We start from the raw sequence: 16,787 nt of genomic DNA, 5'->3' as shown, positions 1-16,787 counted from the left end.
TTATATCGCTTCAATGAAATTAATGTGTTTCTTGAAAACGTAAACAACAACGGTCCACACCACACGTATACACGTATTGAGAATATTTCATCATCGTGCATTAAAAGGAAGTGGTATTCAGAGATCATCAGAATTAGCCATTTATTTCATTTAAACTGGTGGGATTTTGTCATTGAGCGTCGATGGTAATACAGTTAGAGCTAGTTGTGTGAGAGAAAGTGCCCTTTGGGGCAGTTATTAGACATCAGTGGGTCCGTTTTTTAACGGTAGAGTAACAGAAAATTAAATTGATCCATTCAATTATGCACTGACACTAGACAGATTTTTGTGAAAACCTCAACTCAAAGTCATCGCACTGGCTTTGAAATGCTGGTCGAAGTTTTTGTCTTCAGTTTATGACTGTTTCTGGGGTGTGAAAGAACTCGAGCCAGACGGTAAGTTAATAATGTTTTATTTCATGAAGTAGTTGTTAAATTTTGACATTGAATTTTGTAGTAAAAAAATAGACTTAGATTGAGATGGATATCTTTCGTTATCCATCCATCCCATAATTGATCATTCTGCCACCATTTTTTCACAAATTCAAATTGTTTACTTAAAAAAAAAAGGAATTTCTCATTTCAGATAATGACAAATGCAAAATTGGGAGCAGAATACTGAAACTTTTGGTTTTCCATATTCAAATTCAATCATTTATAATTAGTTAGGGCCTATTAGAAATTCTTTCGAATGTTTATACAATTCCCCCCCCCCCCCAAAGAAAAAAAAACTGTTCAAGATTTTGGAAGGAAAACCGTGCAATTTTGAGTAACACTCGTGTGTATCATTATATTCTACTTCTAAAATATCTTTCTAACCATTTATTTCCTAACAAACGCTTTTCAAAGACAAACTCGTCCGATCCAAGACAATGTGTTCCTTTAATGGAAATATAAAATCCACAGACTGTAAAATCTAAACCCACATGTGTTGTTTTGTTTGTTTTTTACAGAGAGCACAATGATATCAACCATGGAGATCGGCCAGGTGTCGACCCGCCGGGAATACAGGCCCGATAACTGGTGTTGGGACGGCCAGAGCAAGTCGTCTGATGTGCAATTATCTTCTAATCACTTAGCTGCGTATTTCCATATAGGTAAACAACAAAAGTAATCACATTGACAGGGCTGGAATTGGAATTTTAAAAATATCTTGACAAGAGTCCACAGGGGTGTGTTTTCATAGGTCGTAACTGAACTGTTTCGGTTGAACTTACCATTGGTTGTTCATTTGTCATTGACCAAAACCGTTATTGGTTTCACCCACGAAAACGCACCCAAGGTTTTGTTGCTCAGAACTGTCACTTGAACAGAAATATTTGTCTCAAGACAGCTTTGAGGTGTAGTGCGGGAATACATTTTGTAAATTCTGCAAAGACTGTTAAGAAAACATGCTGGGGTAAAGGAGATATGACTTTGTTTTCAAAAGAGACTATAACTATTCTTTCCCCCAGCTTTAACAACACAGGGCCTTTTTAACATCTTAAGTGCGTTAAAGTCCTTTCTTTTTCTGTCTATTGAAATTTTCTTTTCATCAAGTCGAGCGCCATGTGGAAGCTTGAGCCTGCCCAGTGATTTTGTTTCAGGGTGTCAACGAAGGAGAGACATCTTCTCCCAAGAGAGGCCTTGCCTTGTGTGGGCTCCCAGAGGATGGTTGGGCAAGCGGCTAGCTCCGAGTGGCGGACTAACAAAGTTTTATAGTGGTCAGGGTTTGCCTGCACAAGGCCACATGTATGATTTGACTCTCCACTTTACACACATAAAAAGTTTTAAGTATTAGGATTTCAAAGCGTCACACATAAAACCTGCATGGTCTAAACTTACCTGCGATTTCATTTAACATTTTCTCGTCTAGATCCCGTTGAGGACAGCACCGGTACAGCAGGCGTCCGAGGGACACAAGGATTCAATGAAGGGGAATACTATTGGGAAGTCATCTTTACTGAGCCCGCATTTGGGACATCCGTCATGGTCGGGGTTGGAACACAGAAAGCTCTACTACACACTAACAACTATCAGTACATCGACATGCTAGGTGAGTGGCCAGGCTTTTGCCCTCAACCCTTTCATCTTTCCAAACATTCCAAAATAGGTGAAACTGAGTCTGAATTTTCTTGGAATTTTTCATGACAAAACAACTAGAGTTGTAGCAGAAGAGGTTGCATTTGTTGTGGAGTCATGTAAGTTTCAATAACAGTTTGGGAGGCTAATCATCCTTACTCGCATCTGGGAAGCTAAATTGCGGATGATGTGGCTACATCGTGTTTTAGCCGTATGCATGCAAGGGTGCTCTTGACAGTCAGCCACATGGACCCATGACCACAGAACAAAGTCAACGATCGAAGATGTTACATTTTTTTTGGGGAGGGAGGAAAACATGTGGGGCAAAGGAAAATTGTAAATTTCTTCTGGTTTGTTTAAAAAAGCACCAAGACCAATCCCATGACCAGGGGATAGAGGTAATCGCCTTCGATGCCTCCAGGAAGTACCAGGTCTGAAGAAAGATTCTTTTGCACCTGTCGAGTTGGAGGTTGCCAGTGCTTGTTTTGATCTTTGTTTGAATGTTTAATTTTCTTTTCCCTTAACAAAAAAAAACAAATACGATAGGCATGGACGACCAGAGTTGGGGTTTATCCTACAAGGGGACAGTCTGGCACAACGGCACCTGCAGACAATACTGTGAACCGTTCTACGAGAACAACACCAAGATCGGCATTCTACTTAATCTGTATGCTGGTACGCTCACGTTCTTCAAGAATGGTATTAACCTAGGAGTTGCTTTCAAAGGTTGGTACTGTTTTGATATTTATTTGTTTAGTTAAAGGGAAGGTACACGTTTGGTAATTGTCAAAGACCAGTCTTCTCACTTGGTGTATCCCATCATAACCATAAAATAACAAGCCTGTGAAAATTTGGGCTCAATTGGTCATCAAAGTTGCTAGAGAATTATGAAAGAAAAAACACCCCCATGTTGGACGAGTTTGTGTGCTTTCAGATAAGAACAAAAGACTTCTAGCTAGAAGTCTTTTATTATTTTAGTGAGAAATTACCTCTTTCTCAAAAAGTGTGTTCCTTCAGAGGGATTCGTTTCCCATAATGTTTTATTCTATCAACCTCTCCCCATTACACGTTACCAAGTCAGTTTTTAAGTTAATATTCGTTTTGAGTAATTACCAAACGTGTACCTTCCCTTTAAATCATTTTTGGGTAGGGTGTCATGGCCGGGTGGGTTACAGCATCAAGCTCAAGTTCTGGTGGTTAAGTCATCGGAGTGTGGGTTCAAATCCCGTTCATGGAACTTTCACATGACATTATCTCTGGCCTCTACTGTGTCAACATTTCAGAGACGATGACGTTAATAAAGTCATATTTACTTATTGGTTTTGGTGATAATTGCCACAGTACTAAAGTTCAGATCAGTTATTACTTTTTTGATTTGGGAGGGATCTTATCAGTTCTAAAGTTTTTACCTTGAAATGGGAGGCCGTCACCTTGCATCACAAATAAACAAATTATTTTGTTGGAGTGCTTGAAGTGGTAGATATCATCCAGGATTATTTAATCCACTTTAAAAAGAAAAGAATAAATACACAGACATGATGCAACAACAAATCTCAACAAACTTTTAGTACATGTTTACATGGTGCATGAGCAATGAACACAATAGTTCGTAACCTCAATTTTGAAAGCTAGCAGGACCACTTGGACAGGATTTTGAGTGGCCCTTAGAAGTTATATAACTTGCATTCGGCCATTTGGGCCACTGTTATAAGGGAGAACACTGCTAGCCCCTGGAATTTGGGAAAGGGTGGGGGCGGGGCGCAGATGTTACAAATGAATGCAGTGCCTGTATGGGCATACATTTAAAGGAACACGTTGCCTTGGATCGGTCGAGTTGGTCTTTGAAAAGCGTTCGTAACCGCTTGCTATAAAATGCATATGATTAGAAAGATATTATAAAAGTAGAATATATTATTGATCCACACAAGTATTACTCGAAATTGCGTGGTTTTCCTGTTACCTCGTCGACAAACACGGTCGACGAAACATGTACAAGTACCACCAGCAAGTCTAACAATTGCTACATACAGTTGTAGGCAGACAATAGGCACATGTCGTTGGTCATGGTTAACTTGACACACATACACACTACAGGCATACCAGTGTAACGGAAGCTATGAAGTGGAAATAGCGGAAGCGAATAAAGATGGAGAGAAGAGAAAGCACACAGAAAAAGTGTAACATTTTTCATCCCTAACTAAGTTGCTTTTGGAGAAGGGCACTTCACATGTTCTGGCCTGTATTCTTCATTTTTGAAAGGGCAAGGGCACATTTGATTTGAGGCATTGCATGGTGAGGTATCAATATATATTTGGTTTACGATAACACCATGTGTGTGTTTCTACTTGCCATGTAGAGTTTGTTCTTAGAAAAATAATTCTCAAGGGCACCATGGTAATTTTCTCCTTGGTAAAGGGCACCCTGAGGAGCATTACATGGGCACCAAGGCAATGACCAGGGGGCATCGAGGAATCGCCTTCATTGCTTAAGGTATACCTGGGGCTGATCATGACTAATGAAATTTGTTTGTCTTTCCGGCATTGCGGATTAGCCTTTGGTAACCTTGACCCCATGTTGACCTTGACCCCATGTTGACCTTCACTTCGGGTCAACCAGAAGTGGGACCATATATCAAGAACTACACAACATTTTCCAAACTTTTTTTCAGTTATAGACTCATTGAAGCACATAATCCAAGCAAAGCAACACAGAACAGCTTTGTGTTTGTTCACAAACACCTAATGTCTAGTTAAATTTGTTTTTCTTTCCATTCTTTAATTTCAGATTTACACCAAGGTGGGGAGGAGCTCTACCCCTTGGCCTGTTCAACGGCAGCTGAGACTGAACTGGAACTCGGAGAACGAAGCTCGCGCAAGCTCCGCTTACAGGATAAATGCTACGCCGCCATCTTGCAGAGCATGGGACTGAACGACAACGACATCGACATCCTACCCCTTCCCAATACCATGAAGCATGACCTGAAGAAAGATCGGCACAATGCTAGCTATAACGCGGCTGGGTGCTACTGAAATTGAATTACGTTTGTATGACCAGTGAAATATATTTAGAGACTAAAACTTATATATTTAAAAACAAAAATATTATTTTTCTTTATTATAACAGAATATATGTTTAAATGTGAACTTTTGGTGATATATTGGGGAGGGAGAAGGGGCTGTGCGGGCAGAAAAAAAAAAAATTTTCATTTTAAGTTTTTGAAAAACAAATATTGGGTACATCTGAAAAATCATAGAGACATGGTTTCTCTCCGTTCGTAGTTCTGCAGTACACAGAAATTTCACCAAAAGTCTACATTAGCCTTTGTAGGTTTTCAGTAGTAAACCTCCTTCTGTTGTTGTTAAAGACACTAGACACTATTGGTAATTGTCAAAGACCAGTCTTCTCAATTGGGGTGTTTCAACATATGCATAAAATAACAAACCTGTGAAAATTTGAGCTTAATTGGTCGTCAAAGTTGCAAGATAATAATGACAGAAAAAACACCCTTGTCACATGAAGTTGTGTGCTTTCAGATGCTTGACCTCAAATTCTAATTCTGAGGTCTCGAAATCAAAGTCGTGAAAAAAATACTTCTTTCTCAAAAACTACTCCACTTCAGAGGGAGCTGTTTTATACTATCATATAAAATAATATAACGCGTTACCAAGTAAGGGTTTATGCTAATAGTTATTTTGAGTAATTACCAATAGTGTCTACTACCGCCTTTAAACTGAGTAGCAAACAACTACAGTGTTAAATTTAAAACAAAGCTCTCTACACTCCATTTTATGTGTTTGTCTTGTTTTAGAATTATCACTTGAATTTGTCATACCAATAGTTCGGTTACTTATGGCAAACTGTTCTAATGCGGAGTGCGGAATGTGTCTTTTATTCTGATGCTGGAATATGTTATTTGTAAATTGACTGCATATTCTGAAGAAAAACTGAACAAGTCGGACACAATGAAGCCAAAATAGGGAGGGGGTGGGGTGGGGTATAGCATGCTACATTGGAAATGGCAATAAACACTTGACCTTTGATGTGATTTACCTCCAAATAGTAACGGGGGGGGGGGGGCATACGTTTATCAAGCCAGGATCTGGAATATACATGATCTGAGCGCTTTAAACAATAGTTAGTTGCAAAACTAGTGTTCATATTAATGATTAATTAATTTTTTATTTTATTTGTTTAATAGCGTTAGCAGTTTATGTTTTGGATTATGTTTGTTAAAGATGAAGACTAATAATTGAAAACTCAGGATTTATTCATAACAATGGTTTGATGATGTTTAATGTATGCACAGATGATTTTTGTGTGTAAGTTAATTTAATGATTGCACAAATTTGTGTTTCAAATTCCAGTGATCAAATTCAAAGTGAAACCAAACCAAGGGGAGGTGTGGTTCACTTTTCTAGCCCATTTTTGGAGGGAAAGACTTCAGGTCAATATTGAAGCATCTTTTTAAGTGACTTTGAAATGTACTATAACCATTGCATGTTTGACAACTCATAAACAATTCTTTTTTAAACTGTCACAAGCCTTTAAAGACACTGGAAACCTTTGGTAATTGTCAAAGACCAGTCTTCTCACTTGATGTATCTCAACATATGCTCAAAATAAAAAACCTGTGAAAATTTGAACTCAACTTGTCGTCAAAGTTGCGAAAAAACACCCTCGTCACAAGATCTTAAGATCTAATTCTGAGGTTTTGAATTAAATTTCGTGAAAAAACTCAATTTTTTTCTCGAAATCTACATTACTTCAGAGGGAGCTGATTCAATGTTTTACAATCAACAGCTCTCCATTGCTCATTACAAAGTATGTTTTTATGCTAACAATTATTTTGAGTAATAACTTATAGTGTCCACTGCCTTTGGAAGGCAGTGGACACTATTGGTAAATACTCAAAATAATTATTAGCATAAAACTTTACTTGGTAACGAGTAATGGGGATAGGTTGATAATATAAAACATAGAAACGGCTCCCTCTTAGGTGATGTAGTTTTCGAAAAAGAAGTAATTTTCCATGAATTTGATTTCAAGACCTCAGATTTAGAATTTGAGGTCTCGAAATCAACCATCTGAAAGCACACAACTTCGTCTTACAAGGGTGTTTTTTCTTTGACCAATTAAGCTCAAATTTTCACAGGTTTGTTATTTTATGCACATGTTGAGATACACCAAGTGAGAAGACTGGTCATTGACAATTACCAATAGTGTCCAGTGTCTTTAAATGAACCAAGCATACCTTCCAATAGCTGCAGTTTTATCAACACTCCCATGCTGTACCTTAGCTTGATTCAAAGAGAGTAACCTTTGCCAAATTGCTGTACCCTGTATTCAAATAACACAACATATTTGTCAAAATATACTTGTTGTATGAGTTGTGAAGGTCTGTAATTTCATATAAACTGTTTTTGACATCAGGTGTTTCAAACATTAGTCTTACATATAAATTTTAATAATATTCACACAAATAATCCGAAAGGCTGTCGACCTTTAGAATAAAATGTGTGAAATGCAATGTTAGGTTAAGAGTTAAAGAGTTCTGCTTATGTAAATTCCGTTGAAGGAGCTCGAGTGTAAATATTCATTGCTGATAAGTAAAGTGTAAAGTATATTAGGTCGGATTAAAACTTAAATAGAATATAAATAAATAAGTTATACATTTATCTTTGACTTGTGTTGGTTTTATTACTGTCGATGTTGATTTTTAATTTTTTTTAATTAATAGGTAATGATCGCTTTTCGGGTAATGATCGCTTTTCGGGATGACGCTTGTCCCTAGAAAATTCACTAAAATCCACTTTGGTTAAAGTTTGAGTAAGAAAAGGATCTGTGGCCATAAAAATTGGAAGAAGCTCTAGTAGCAGAAAGCAAGACTGTTGAGATGATCGTAAAGTCCGAGTAGGGGAATAATGATGAACAAGTTCAGATTAAAATAAGCAGGAAATTTACATGTTTGAGTCTTGAAAGTTAACACAAGAAATACAGAACAGCGCTGCAGAACAACTTAGTCGTCGCTTGTAATGTCTTAACTTGACTACTGCAACGCACTCTTAAACTTACCTCTTCAGTCGAGCCTACCATTAATTTTTTCCATTTGACATATTTATAGCGCAGTGAATAGTTTTTATTTTCTAGGTACCAGCGCTTTATACGATTTATTATTATTATTATTATTATTATTATTATTAGTAATTCAATTAATGTTTTTTATTTCATCACAGTTTACAAGCAGAAGGTGAAAAATTTTCCCTGTGTGCACTAAAAATATTGCAGAACTATTTAATGATTAAAACAAATAATAATAAAATAAAATAAATCAATACAAATAAATTCTCTGCACATTAATGTGCTTGCGAAATCTAAACTTAATAAAATATATCACATAAGCCATCTTAAGTATAAAAATTACTTGTTTATTTGCATTTCAAAAATAGACACACAGACATACATGATACGCACGATTTTAAAAAACAACCCCAAAACCAAAATAACATTAAACTTATATGTGAATGAATATATGTGAATTGTTAACAAACTAAATACTTTCTGGGTAGTACAGATAACACACTCAAATTAGTATTAATTTTTAATATTTATTTTAAAAAAGCTAAACAAACCGAGAAAGAAAGAAACAGAAACACAAGAGTTATGATAAAGAGATCTAGTGGTATGGGTTCGACTCCATGAAGATAAGAAATTGAATCTAGTAGCACCAACTTACGTCCAAGGCGAAACTTCATAAAGCTGTTACAGACACTGGACACTATTGGTTATTGTGAAAGACTAGTCTTCACAGTTGGTGTATCTCAACATATGCATAAAATAACAAACCTGTGAAAATCTGAGCTCAATCGGTTATCGAAGTTGCGAGATATTAATGAAAGAAAAAACACCCTTGTCGCACGAAGTTGTGTGCTTTCTGATGCTTGATTTTGAGGCCTCAAATTCTAAATATGAGGTCTCAAAATCAAAGTTTGTGGAAAATTACTTCTTTCGCGAAAACTACGTCACTACAAAGGGAGCCGTTTCTCACAATGTTTTATACTATCAACCTCTCCCCGTGCAGCGTTGGTATGCTTTCCATATTTTGTACAGGAAACGACTACAAAAATGGCTATTGTGGCGAAAAGTAGCCATGTGTGACATTGGGTGAAAAAAAGTTATAACACCTCCTTGCATTACGCGCATCCCTGCTTGTACGCTGAGCTCACGTGCATGTTTTTACGCAAGTGACAAGAACAGCTAGTGTCTGGGGATCTGCCCCCAAGGAGGGGGCTGTTCATAATGTGACCGTATATGCAAGGGGGTCTACAGCAGCTGTCAATGACAACAGATTTGACCTACTTCCACTCTATCCCAAAAAGTAGAGTGGATGTCCTCAACTGACATTGCCCAATTTTGTTTTGTGTTAGTAGATGCAATCTAAAATAAACTGTCCACCCCCCCCCCTCCCTAAATGAAAACAATTTGGTAGATAAAAAGACAGTACCGAGTGTTATGCATAATATGGTAATGATTATACATATGTACATGGAGTAGGATTGTCTGAGAGAGTTATAAAAGGTTAAGTTGCACCCGGTTCAGACAGATATTCCAGAGTCCCGCCGAACCAAATAGACTAGGAGCGACTCTGGGTCGACCTAATTAAATTTTGGTTTTATACAGGCGAACTTAACGTAACATTTACATTACATTAGTTCGGCTCATGACAAGATCAACATCTGCAACCAAGGCGCTCCAGAGTTGTTCCGAGCTACTGCAACAGTCGAACTTAACATAACATTTACATTACATTAGTTCGGCTCATGACAAGATCAACATCTGCAACCAAGGCGCTCCAGAGTTGTTCCGAGCTACTGCAACAGTCGATCTTTCGACTTCCAGCGCGTCCAGTCGCCCCTAACTGTTTCAGATGTCGAACTTTTCATGTACTTAATTCAGAATTTGGTTCGACGCGATTCTGGAGTCTTGCTTGAAACGGGTGTTAATTTCTACCTACCTGTAAATGTACCCCAAAAATGCCATAACAGGTATTAAATTAATTGTAATGTTGATTGGGTCGCTATTGCTTTGCTTGAAAACAAACTCAATTAAACTGTCCTCCTCTGCACTGACCACCAAAAAGAAATATCACCTTACGACATAATTCATGAAGGAACTCACTTTGTCTTCTTATATTTGAATGGAATTTTGAGAAAGCACACACTTACAGAAAACTTAAAACTTTTCTTTTAGTTTTCTTCAACATGATAAACACACAAGTGGCAAGTCGAACAACTGAACCAACAAATACCCACCTCGTTGTTCAAAAAAGTTGGCTTTTTGAAAATTGCTTTACTGATTCATGGAAATAGTTAAGGACATGATTAAAGGTGTTGATTGAAATAAAGTATCAATAGATGTGTACGAAATTTGGTTGTCAATAATTGTATCATTCTTCTCAAACATAATCCGCCTTCGTTGCATCAGTGCAACTTGTTTCTCCACTGTGTCGCACTGTCATATCTCACACCAAAACGCTCCAAACAAAATGTTAATAATAACAATAATAATATAATGTCAAAGTCTTATATAGCGCAGGAGTAAGCAACATGGAGAAGCTAATCAGCTGTATGCAGGATAGAGTTGTGTGCGTGTCAGACATCGAGCCCGACTCAAACATGCTGCAATGCGACAACTTGGATCGACTGAGTGAGTGATTTAGTGCACTTGTGTCCTTAAGCAAGACACTTGACCATTGCTTCGTCCTTCGGATGGGACGCAAAGCCGTTGGTCCATTGTGTTGTGTAACGCATGTAAAAGAACCCAGTGCACTTATCGAAAAGAGAAGGGGTTCGCCCCGGTGTTCCTGGCTGTGGCTGATTAATGCGCCGTAGCACCTTGTAAACCCTAACTAATTGGGTCTCAAAATTCATCACTGCAATAACCTATCTTTCTGAAAGTTTGTATATACTCAGCGCCTTGAGTACCTTGTTCGGTAGATACGTGCGCTATATAAGACTTCGATACTATTATTATATCTACCAACAATGTATATTCATGGTGCTTTTTGTGTACATCCGTGAAAGTTATTAGCAAGATAGAACCCTTTGACACTGGCATGTAATTATGCACACGCCATTTTGGGGGGATAATTTGTGTTTGAACAAATAAAACTTGACTGGAGAGGAACTTGAACCAATGATCTCCGGATTAAAGGAACACGTTGCCTTGGGTCAGTCGAGTTGGTCTTTGAAAAGCATGTGTTACCGTTCGTTATAAAATGCATATGGGTAGAAAGATGTTGTCAAAGTATAGTATAATGATCCATACAAACACGCCTCGAAATTGCTTGGTTTTCCTTTTACCTCGTCGACTAACACGGTCGGCCATCTATGGGAGTCAAATTTTTGACTCCCATAAATGGCCGACTGTGTTAGTTCGCACAGTAAAAGGAAAACCACGCAATTTCAAGGCAAATTTGTGTGAATCATTGTATTCATTAAAACATCTTTCCAACCATATGCATTTTATAAAACACGGTTACAAACGCTTTTTATGGACCAACTCGTCCGATCCAAGGCAACGTGTTCCTTTAACGAACCGGCTCTCTACCAACTAAAGCCCGGTTCATACTTCCTGCGAATGCGAATGCAAAGCGAATTTGACGTAAATTTGATGTTATAACCCTCCTTTCGCAGCGATATTCACAAGTGAGTTGAGCAAAGTTGAACTGCTGCGAATTATTCCTTGCGAATTTGTGACGTCAACATTCGCTTCGCATTCGCATTCGCAGGAAGTATGAACCAGGCTTTAGCCTATCCAGCCCTTTGTTTGTGATTAGCCAATAGACCGTATTGAATAAACCTTTTTTTGCTATGAAAGTCGCCATCTTGCAGGGCAAACCGTATGCGCACCCAAACGCATACATCAATGGAGCACGCAGCACGCATTGTTCCCGATTTGATTTCTTCGGTACATGCACGCACACACGCACGCCCACGCGCACAGACGCCATGTAGGGCAGATATTTGAACGGTGACGTCAACTTCAATACAGTGTATATCTTTGTTTAGGTGTTAGTCAGAAGCCATATAACCATTAGCTGTCGTGTAGCCAGGGATCACACCCAAGTTATGATACAACCTCAGGCCTGTATGCTTCGTTTTAGAGAGGGCAGGGGCACCAAGGCATTTTCTTCTTGGTAAAGGACACCCTATGAGGAAATCATAATTTTCGACTGGAGCACCAAGGCATAGACCAGGGGGCATGGAAGCAATCGTCATCGTTGCCTCCAGGAAGTATCAGGCCTGCAACCTGGAAGATACTAGCGACATTGCTCGGACACAACATTTTACAAATTCATGATTGAGTTATAAAATCCGTATAAGTTTTTATTATATTCTTTTTGAAGGATTATTTATGAGCCCAGACGGGGCTGCTCTCTGTCACTTCCGTCTGATATCTGCCTGCCATCAAGTGGTCCTGCATTTCGTTGATGTGACCCCAGTAGATGTCGTTGCCCTCTAACCCTTGACCTTTCATGTAGTACTCCTGACAAGACAGTGGCAGTGCGTCATGGGTCATGGCCAGCTGGAAACAGGTGGTGTCGAAGAAGTAGCGCATATCATGCCCCAGGCAAGATTCTAGAAATCGGCGCAGGAGAAGGATATGACTGTGTGGGGAGAAAAATATTTTGAATATCTTTTTAAAGGATTGTCAAACAATATATCTGGTATTGTATGAATCAATCAGTCAATCGACCGCAGAGCAGCAAGGGTCCGTCGCGCCAATCTCCTGTGTCCATGTCCTACAGCCTCACACCACATGCGGTGGATTTCGCTAGGCCGGCCAAGTTGTTGGGCCTAGGATGATCGAGGGCGGCCTCTGGGTCTCTTCCAGCCAGGAGCCAGTGCTAGGCCTCCCCTGGAGTTGATGGTGATACTTAGAGCTTTGTATGAACGCTCAAAATTATTTCATCAATCAGAAGAGGCGAATGCCATATCTGATGAGCCTACTGCCATACTGCATCTCACAATCTTTAAAGACAAACAATTACGAGGGTCAAATCTCATTTCCAATAATTCACAATTAATAATTTGGGGGGGGGGGGGGCTAATCATCCTTACTTGCAGCTAAGAGCTGAATTGCGAAGGACGCGGCTACAACAGATTTGAGAAGCAGGCATGCAAGGGCGCCTTTGGCTGCCAGCCACATCAACCCATCATGACCACAGAGCACAGCCAAGATTGGATTGATTTTTCCCGAGGGAGGAAAACCAAATGGTCTGTAAAACCCTTGTGGCACAGCAGAGAACAAACGCACAACTCAACTCACACATGGCCCTGGCCATGAATCGAACCGGGGTCACCTTGGTGAGAGGCGAGCGCTATACGCACAAGCCAACCATGCCATAAACGATACCAAAACAAGCAAATTTGTTCTCACTTTAACAGCTTGATGAGATTGGACCGAGGTGTTACCTCTGATCGCCTTTTTCCAGCATGGAGACTAACACCCGAACCAAATAGATTAGAAGCGACTCTAGTCGTTATGAACAACTGCGACACTCGATCTTTCGACTTCAAGAGCAACCATTCACTCCTAACTGTTTTGTTACCAAAAAAATGTTCATGTACTTAACTCAGAATATGGTTTCGCCGCGACTCTAAATCGGGTGTTAGGTAATCAAAGTGTTGATTCAGTGGTGCCACTGGACACCTTGGCGACAGGTGTGACTGCTCAAAACGTCTCCTCACTGGGGTCAAAAAGCTCCCTGACTTGGGTCAACGAAGGCAAATGATTGAACGAAAGCTGTTCCCCGTGCTTAAAAATCGGTGTGCGAGCTCAGCGTCCCTGCAGCGTATCCCATTATGCGAGGGGTTTATTGAATTCCAGTGTTGACTCTTAAAGGAACGCAGAATTGGTAAGATCCAAAAATCGCGAAGATCACAGATTTACATAAAACGTACATGATGATGACAGTTGAAAACATCCCTTAAAGTATTTCAGTCTGAAATGTCATATTTGATGAGAAATGAATAATCTAACTTCGCCTTTGGAGTTTATCGCTCAGTGAGCGTTTTTATTTATTTTTGGCATCGATGCAAATCAAAATTTGTAATATTTGTTTCACTATTTTCTCGCCACCCAGATGGCTGATCAATCTCGAACTTCTACAGGTTTGTCAGTTAATGTATATGGTGGATTACATTAAAGTGCTTACACTGCCAACAAATGTTAGCAAAAACCAGTTCTGTAATGTTCCTTTAAAGCATACCTGACAGGTGCAGTCCAGTCAGTCAGAAAGTCTTCCACGATGTGATGGAGACGGTAGGGGTCAGGGAGGATGTCCTTGGGACCTAAAGACATCATGTCTTGGGCTGGTTACCATCAAGAAAGAAGAAGAAGAAGAAGATGTAAAAATGATGAAGATATGCCAAGTTATGCATTAATCATAATAATTATTATTACTATTTATTCGGCCATTTCACAAGGTACAGAAACATATATTCTCCAGAAGACGATCAGAGCATACTGATCGAAACGTCGAGTTAACCCAACGGTTCTTTTCAGATCCACCCCAACTTATTTAGAGATTGTTATTACATGGTGTTACCGCAAACTCTTCTATATAAACATATACTTGCAAACAAAAGATTAGTTACAAGAAAAAATGTAATAAAATAAACATGTTTTTACAAAACTACCTGTAGGCCTTCACTAGCAACTAAACACTTGTCTCGAATGAAGATGACTGAATTAAATCTTATTTAGCGCATAACTAGAAGAAGTCTCAATGTGACTAACAGAACTTAAAATTACAAAGAACGAAAGAGTGCAAGTTGAAATAGGTGCATTAAACAATTTTAAAAGCTACCTGATCTTCAAATACATGGAGAGTTTTAGAAGCTTGAAATTGATAAATTTCCTAACATTCCACGGGCCAAAGAAAGGTGGCTCAGAGATGACCCCTGGTAGTACACCGTACTCGGTGTGCTGTGAAAATAAGTACCCAGTAATGGAGAATATTTCTATTTTCCCTAGACAAGATGACAGCCTATCAAAGGGTTACCGCTCATCTCTCGCCGGTACTCGTTTGTACTCCTGGGTGAAGAGAAGTAATTATGAAATTGAAAATTTCCTAACATTCCATGGGCCATAGAAAGGTGGCTCAGAGATGACCCCTAGACCGTACTCGGTGTGCTGTGAAAATAAGTACCCAGTAATGGAGAATATTTCTATTTTCCCTAGACAAGATGACAGCCTATCAAAGGGTTACCGCTCATCTCTCGCGGGTACCCATTTGTACTCCTAGGTGAAGAGAAGTAATTATGATAATGTGCCTTGCTCAAGAACACAAGTGTCGCGACTGACCAGAGTTGGATGAAACAAGGAGTTAAGAATAGTCTTAACCCGGGTTAGGAAAGGTTACTCAGCCTTAGAGCCATTGGACACTTTCAGTAAACAGTATTGTCCAAGGCCGACACTTCGTGTATCACAACTTATATATAAAATAACAAACCTGTGAACATTTAGGCTCAATTGGTCATCGGAGTTGGGAGAAAATAAATCCGTAATTTTCGATATCGAGAATTGATATTGTTTTAATGTTTTCTCAAAAAGTAAAGCATTTCATGGAATAATGTTTCAAGAGAACACTTTCACCATTACCTTCTGTAAACCCTGTAAGTAATTTGTAAATCTGTGAACTTTTAATTTGTTTTCTGTTCCGAAAGTGTCTAATGGCTTTAAACTTTCAATATCCCCTAGGACTAGTTCTAAGTTAGGACTAGTCCTAACTCTTTGTGAAATGGACCCCAGGCCAGAAATCGTGGTGGCTTAGTGTGTGATTTATAATTACCTGTGGGTAAGGCACGGTAGTAATACAACACGGGATGAAGGAAGTTGGAAAGATGGGCAAGCTCTGGGTCTGATGTCGCCCTCTGTGGACCAAAGATGTCCTTCCCAGGACCTGTAAGGGAAAAGGAAAATATAACGACAAGGAACTGATTACCAGAAATTCACACTATCTATTCTACATGCTGTGGAAAGTTAAACCATTTAAAAACATCTTGCAAAATCATGTCGGAAAAATAGCCTCGGTGATTATAATAGGAGACTTTTGGGACGCTTGGTGGCAGCAGACTTACCAGGTAAAATCCATTGTTCTCGGTAATGAGCGCAGGCTCAGAACTACGTAAACAATGGAAATTTACCAGGTAAGTCTGCTGCCACCTAGCGTTCAAAAGTCTCCCATTAGTTTTGATTTACCAAAACAAGGTTTGGGTTGAAGAAAAAAACTTGACTAGAGGGGGACGAGATAGCTCAGTTGGTAGAGTGCAGGTCTTCCATGAAAATCTGTTCCCCTAGTAAACAATAATTTGGGGGGCTAATCATCTTTACTCACGGGAAGAGCTGAATTGCGAAGGACGCGGCTGCAACGTGTTCGAGAAGCAGGCATGCAAGGGCGCATTCAGCTGCCAGCCACATCAACCCATTATGACCATGGAGCACAGCCAAGATCGAAAGTGTTTGTTTTTCCTTAGGGAGGAAAACCGAATGGTCTGGAAAACCCTTGTGGCACAGCAGAGAACCAAAGCACAACTCAACTCACATATGGCCCTGGCCGGGAATCAAACCGGGGTCACCTTGGTGAGAGGCGAGTGCTTTACGCACAAGCCAAAAATGCCACCC

At 39.4% G+C, this 16,787-nt stretch overlaps 2 protein-coding genes across 3 annotated transcripts in view; one reads left to right on the top strand and one right to left on the bottom strand.

Moving 5' to 3' along the window:
* The first annotated feature begins 53 nt into the window (after nt 1-53).
* On the top strand, nt 54-7,774 carry LOC139944436 (SPRY domain-containing SOCS box protein 3-like). The gene is made up of 5 exons (XM_071941455.1): nt 54-434; nt 992-1,135; nt 1,894-2,073; nt 2,646-2,825; nt 4,884-7,774. The coding sequence occupies exons 2-5, from the start codon at nt 1,000-1,002 to the stop codon at nt 5,126-5,128; spliced, it is 741 nt and encodes a 246-aa protein (XP_071797556.1). The 5' UTR covers nt 54-434; nt 992-999; the 3' UTR covers nt 5,129-7,774.
* A 3,888-nt stretch (nt 7,775-11,662) lies between these two features.
* The window catches only part of LOC139944098 (FAD-dependent oxidoreductase domain-containing protein 2-like), a 68,465-nt gene continuing 63,340 nt past the window's right edge, over nt 11,663-16,787 (bottom strand). Inside the window, exons 9-11 of one of the 2 annotated variants that reach the window (XM_071941053.1) lie at nt 15,955-16,065; nt 14,371-14,473; nt 11,663-12,765 (exon numbers count right to left, since the gene is read on the bottom strand). In XM_071941053.1, the coding sequence (XP_071797154.1) occupies nt 12,507-12,765; nt 14,371-14,473; nt 15,955-16,065 (473 nt within the window). In that variant the 3' untranslated portion in view covers nt 11,663-12,506. The remainder of the gene's footprint in view (nt 12,766-14,370; nt 14,474-15,954; nt 16,066-16,787) is intronic. The other variant, XM_071941052.1, reaches the window with a different exon arrangement.

The sequence above is a fragment of the Asterias amurensis genome, chromosome 11 (genome assembly GCF_032118995.1).
Source record: "Asterias amurensis chromosome 11, ASM3211899v1".
Taxonomy (NCBI): Eukaryota; Metazoa; Echinodermata; class Asteroidea; order Forcipulatida; family Asteriidae; genus Asterias; species Asterias amurensis.
This window is presented reverse-complemented; position numbering and strand designations above follow the sequence as displayed.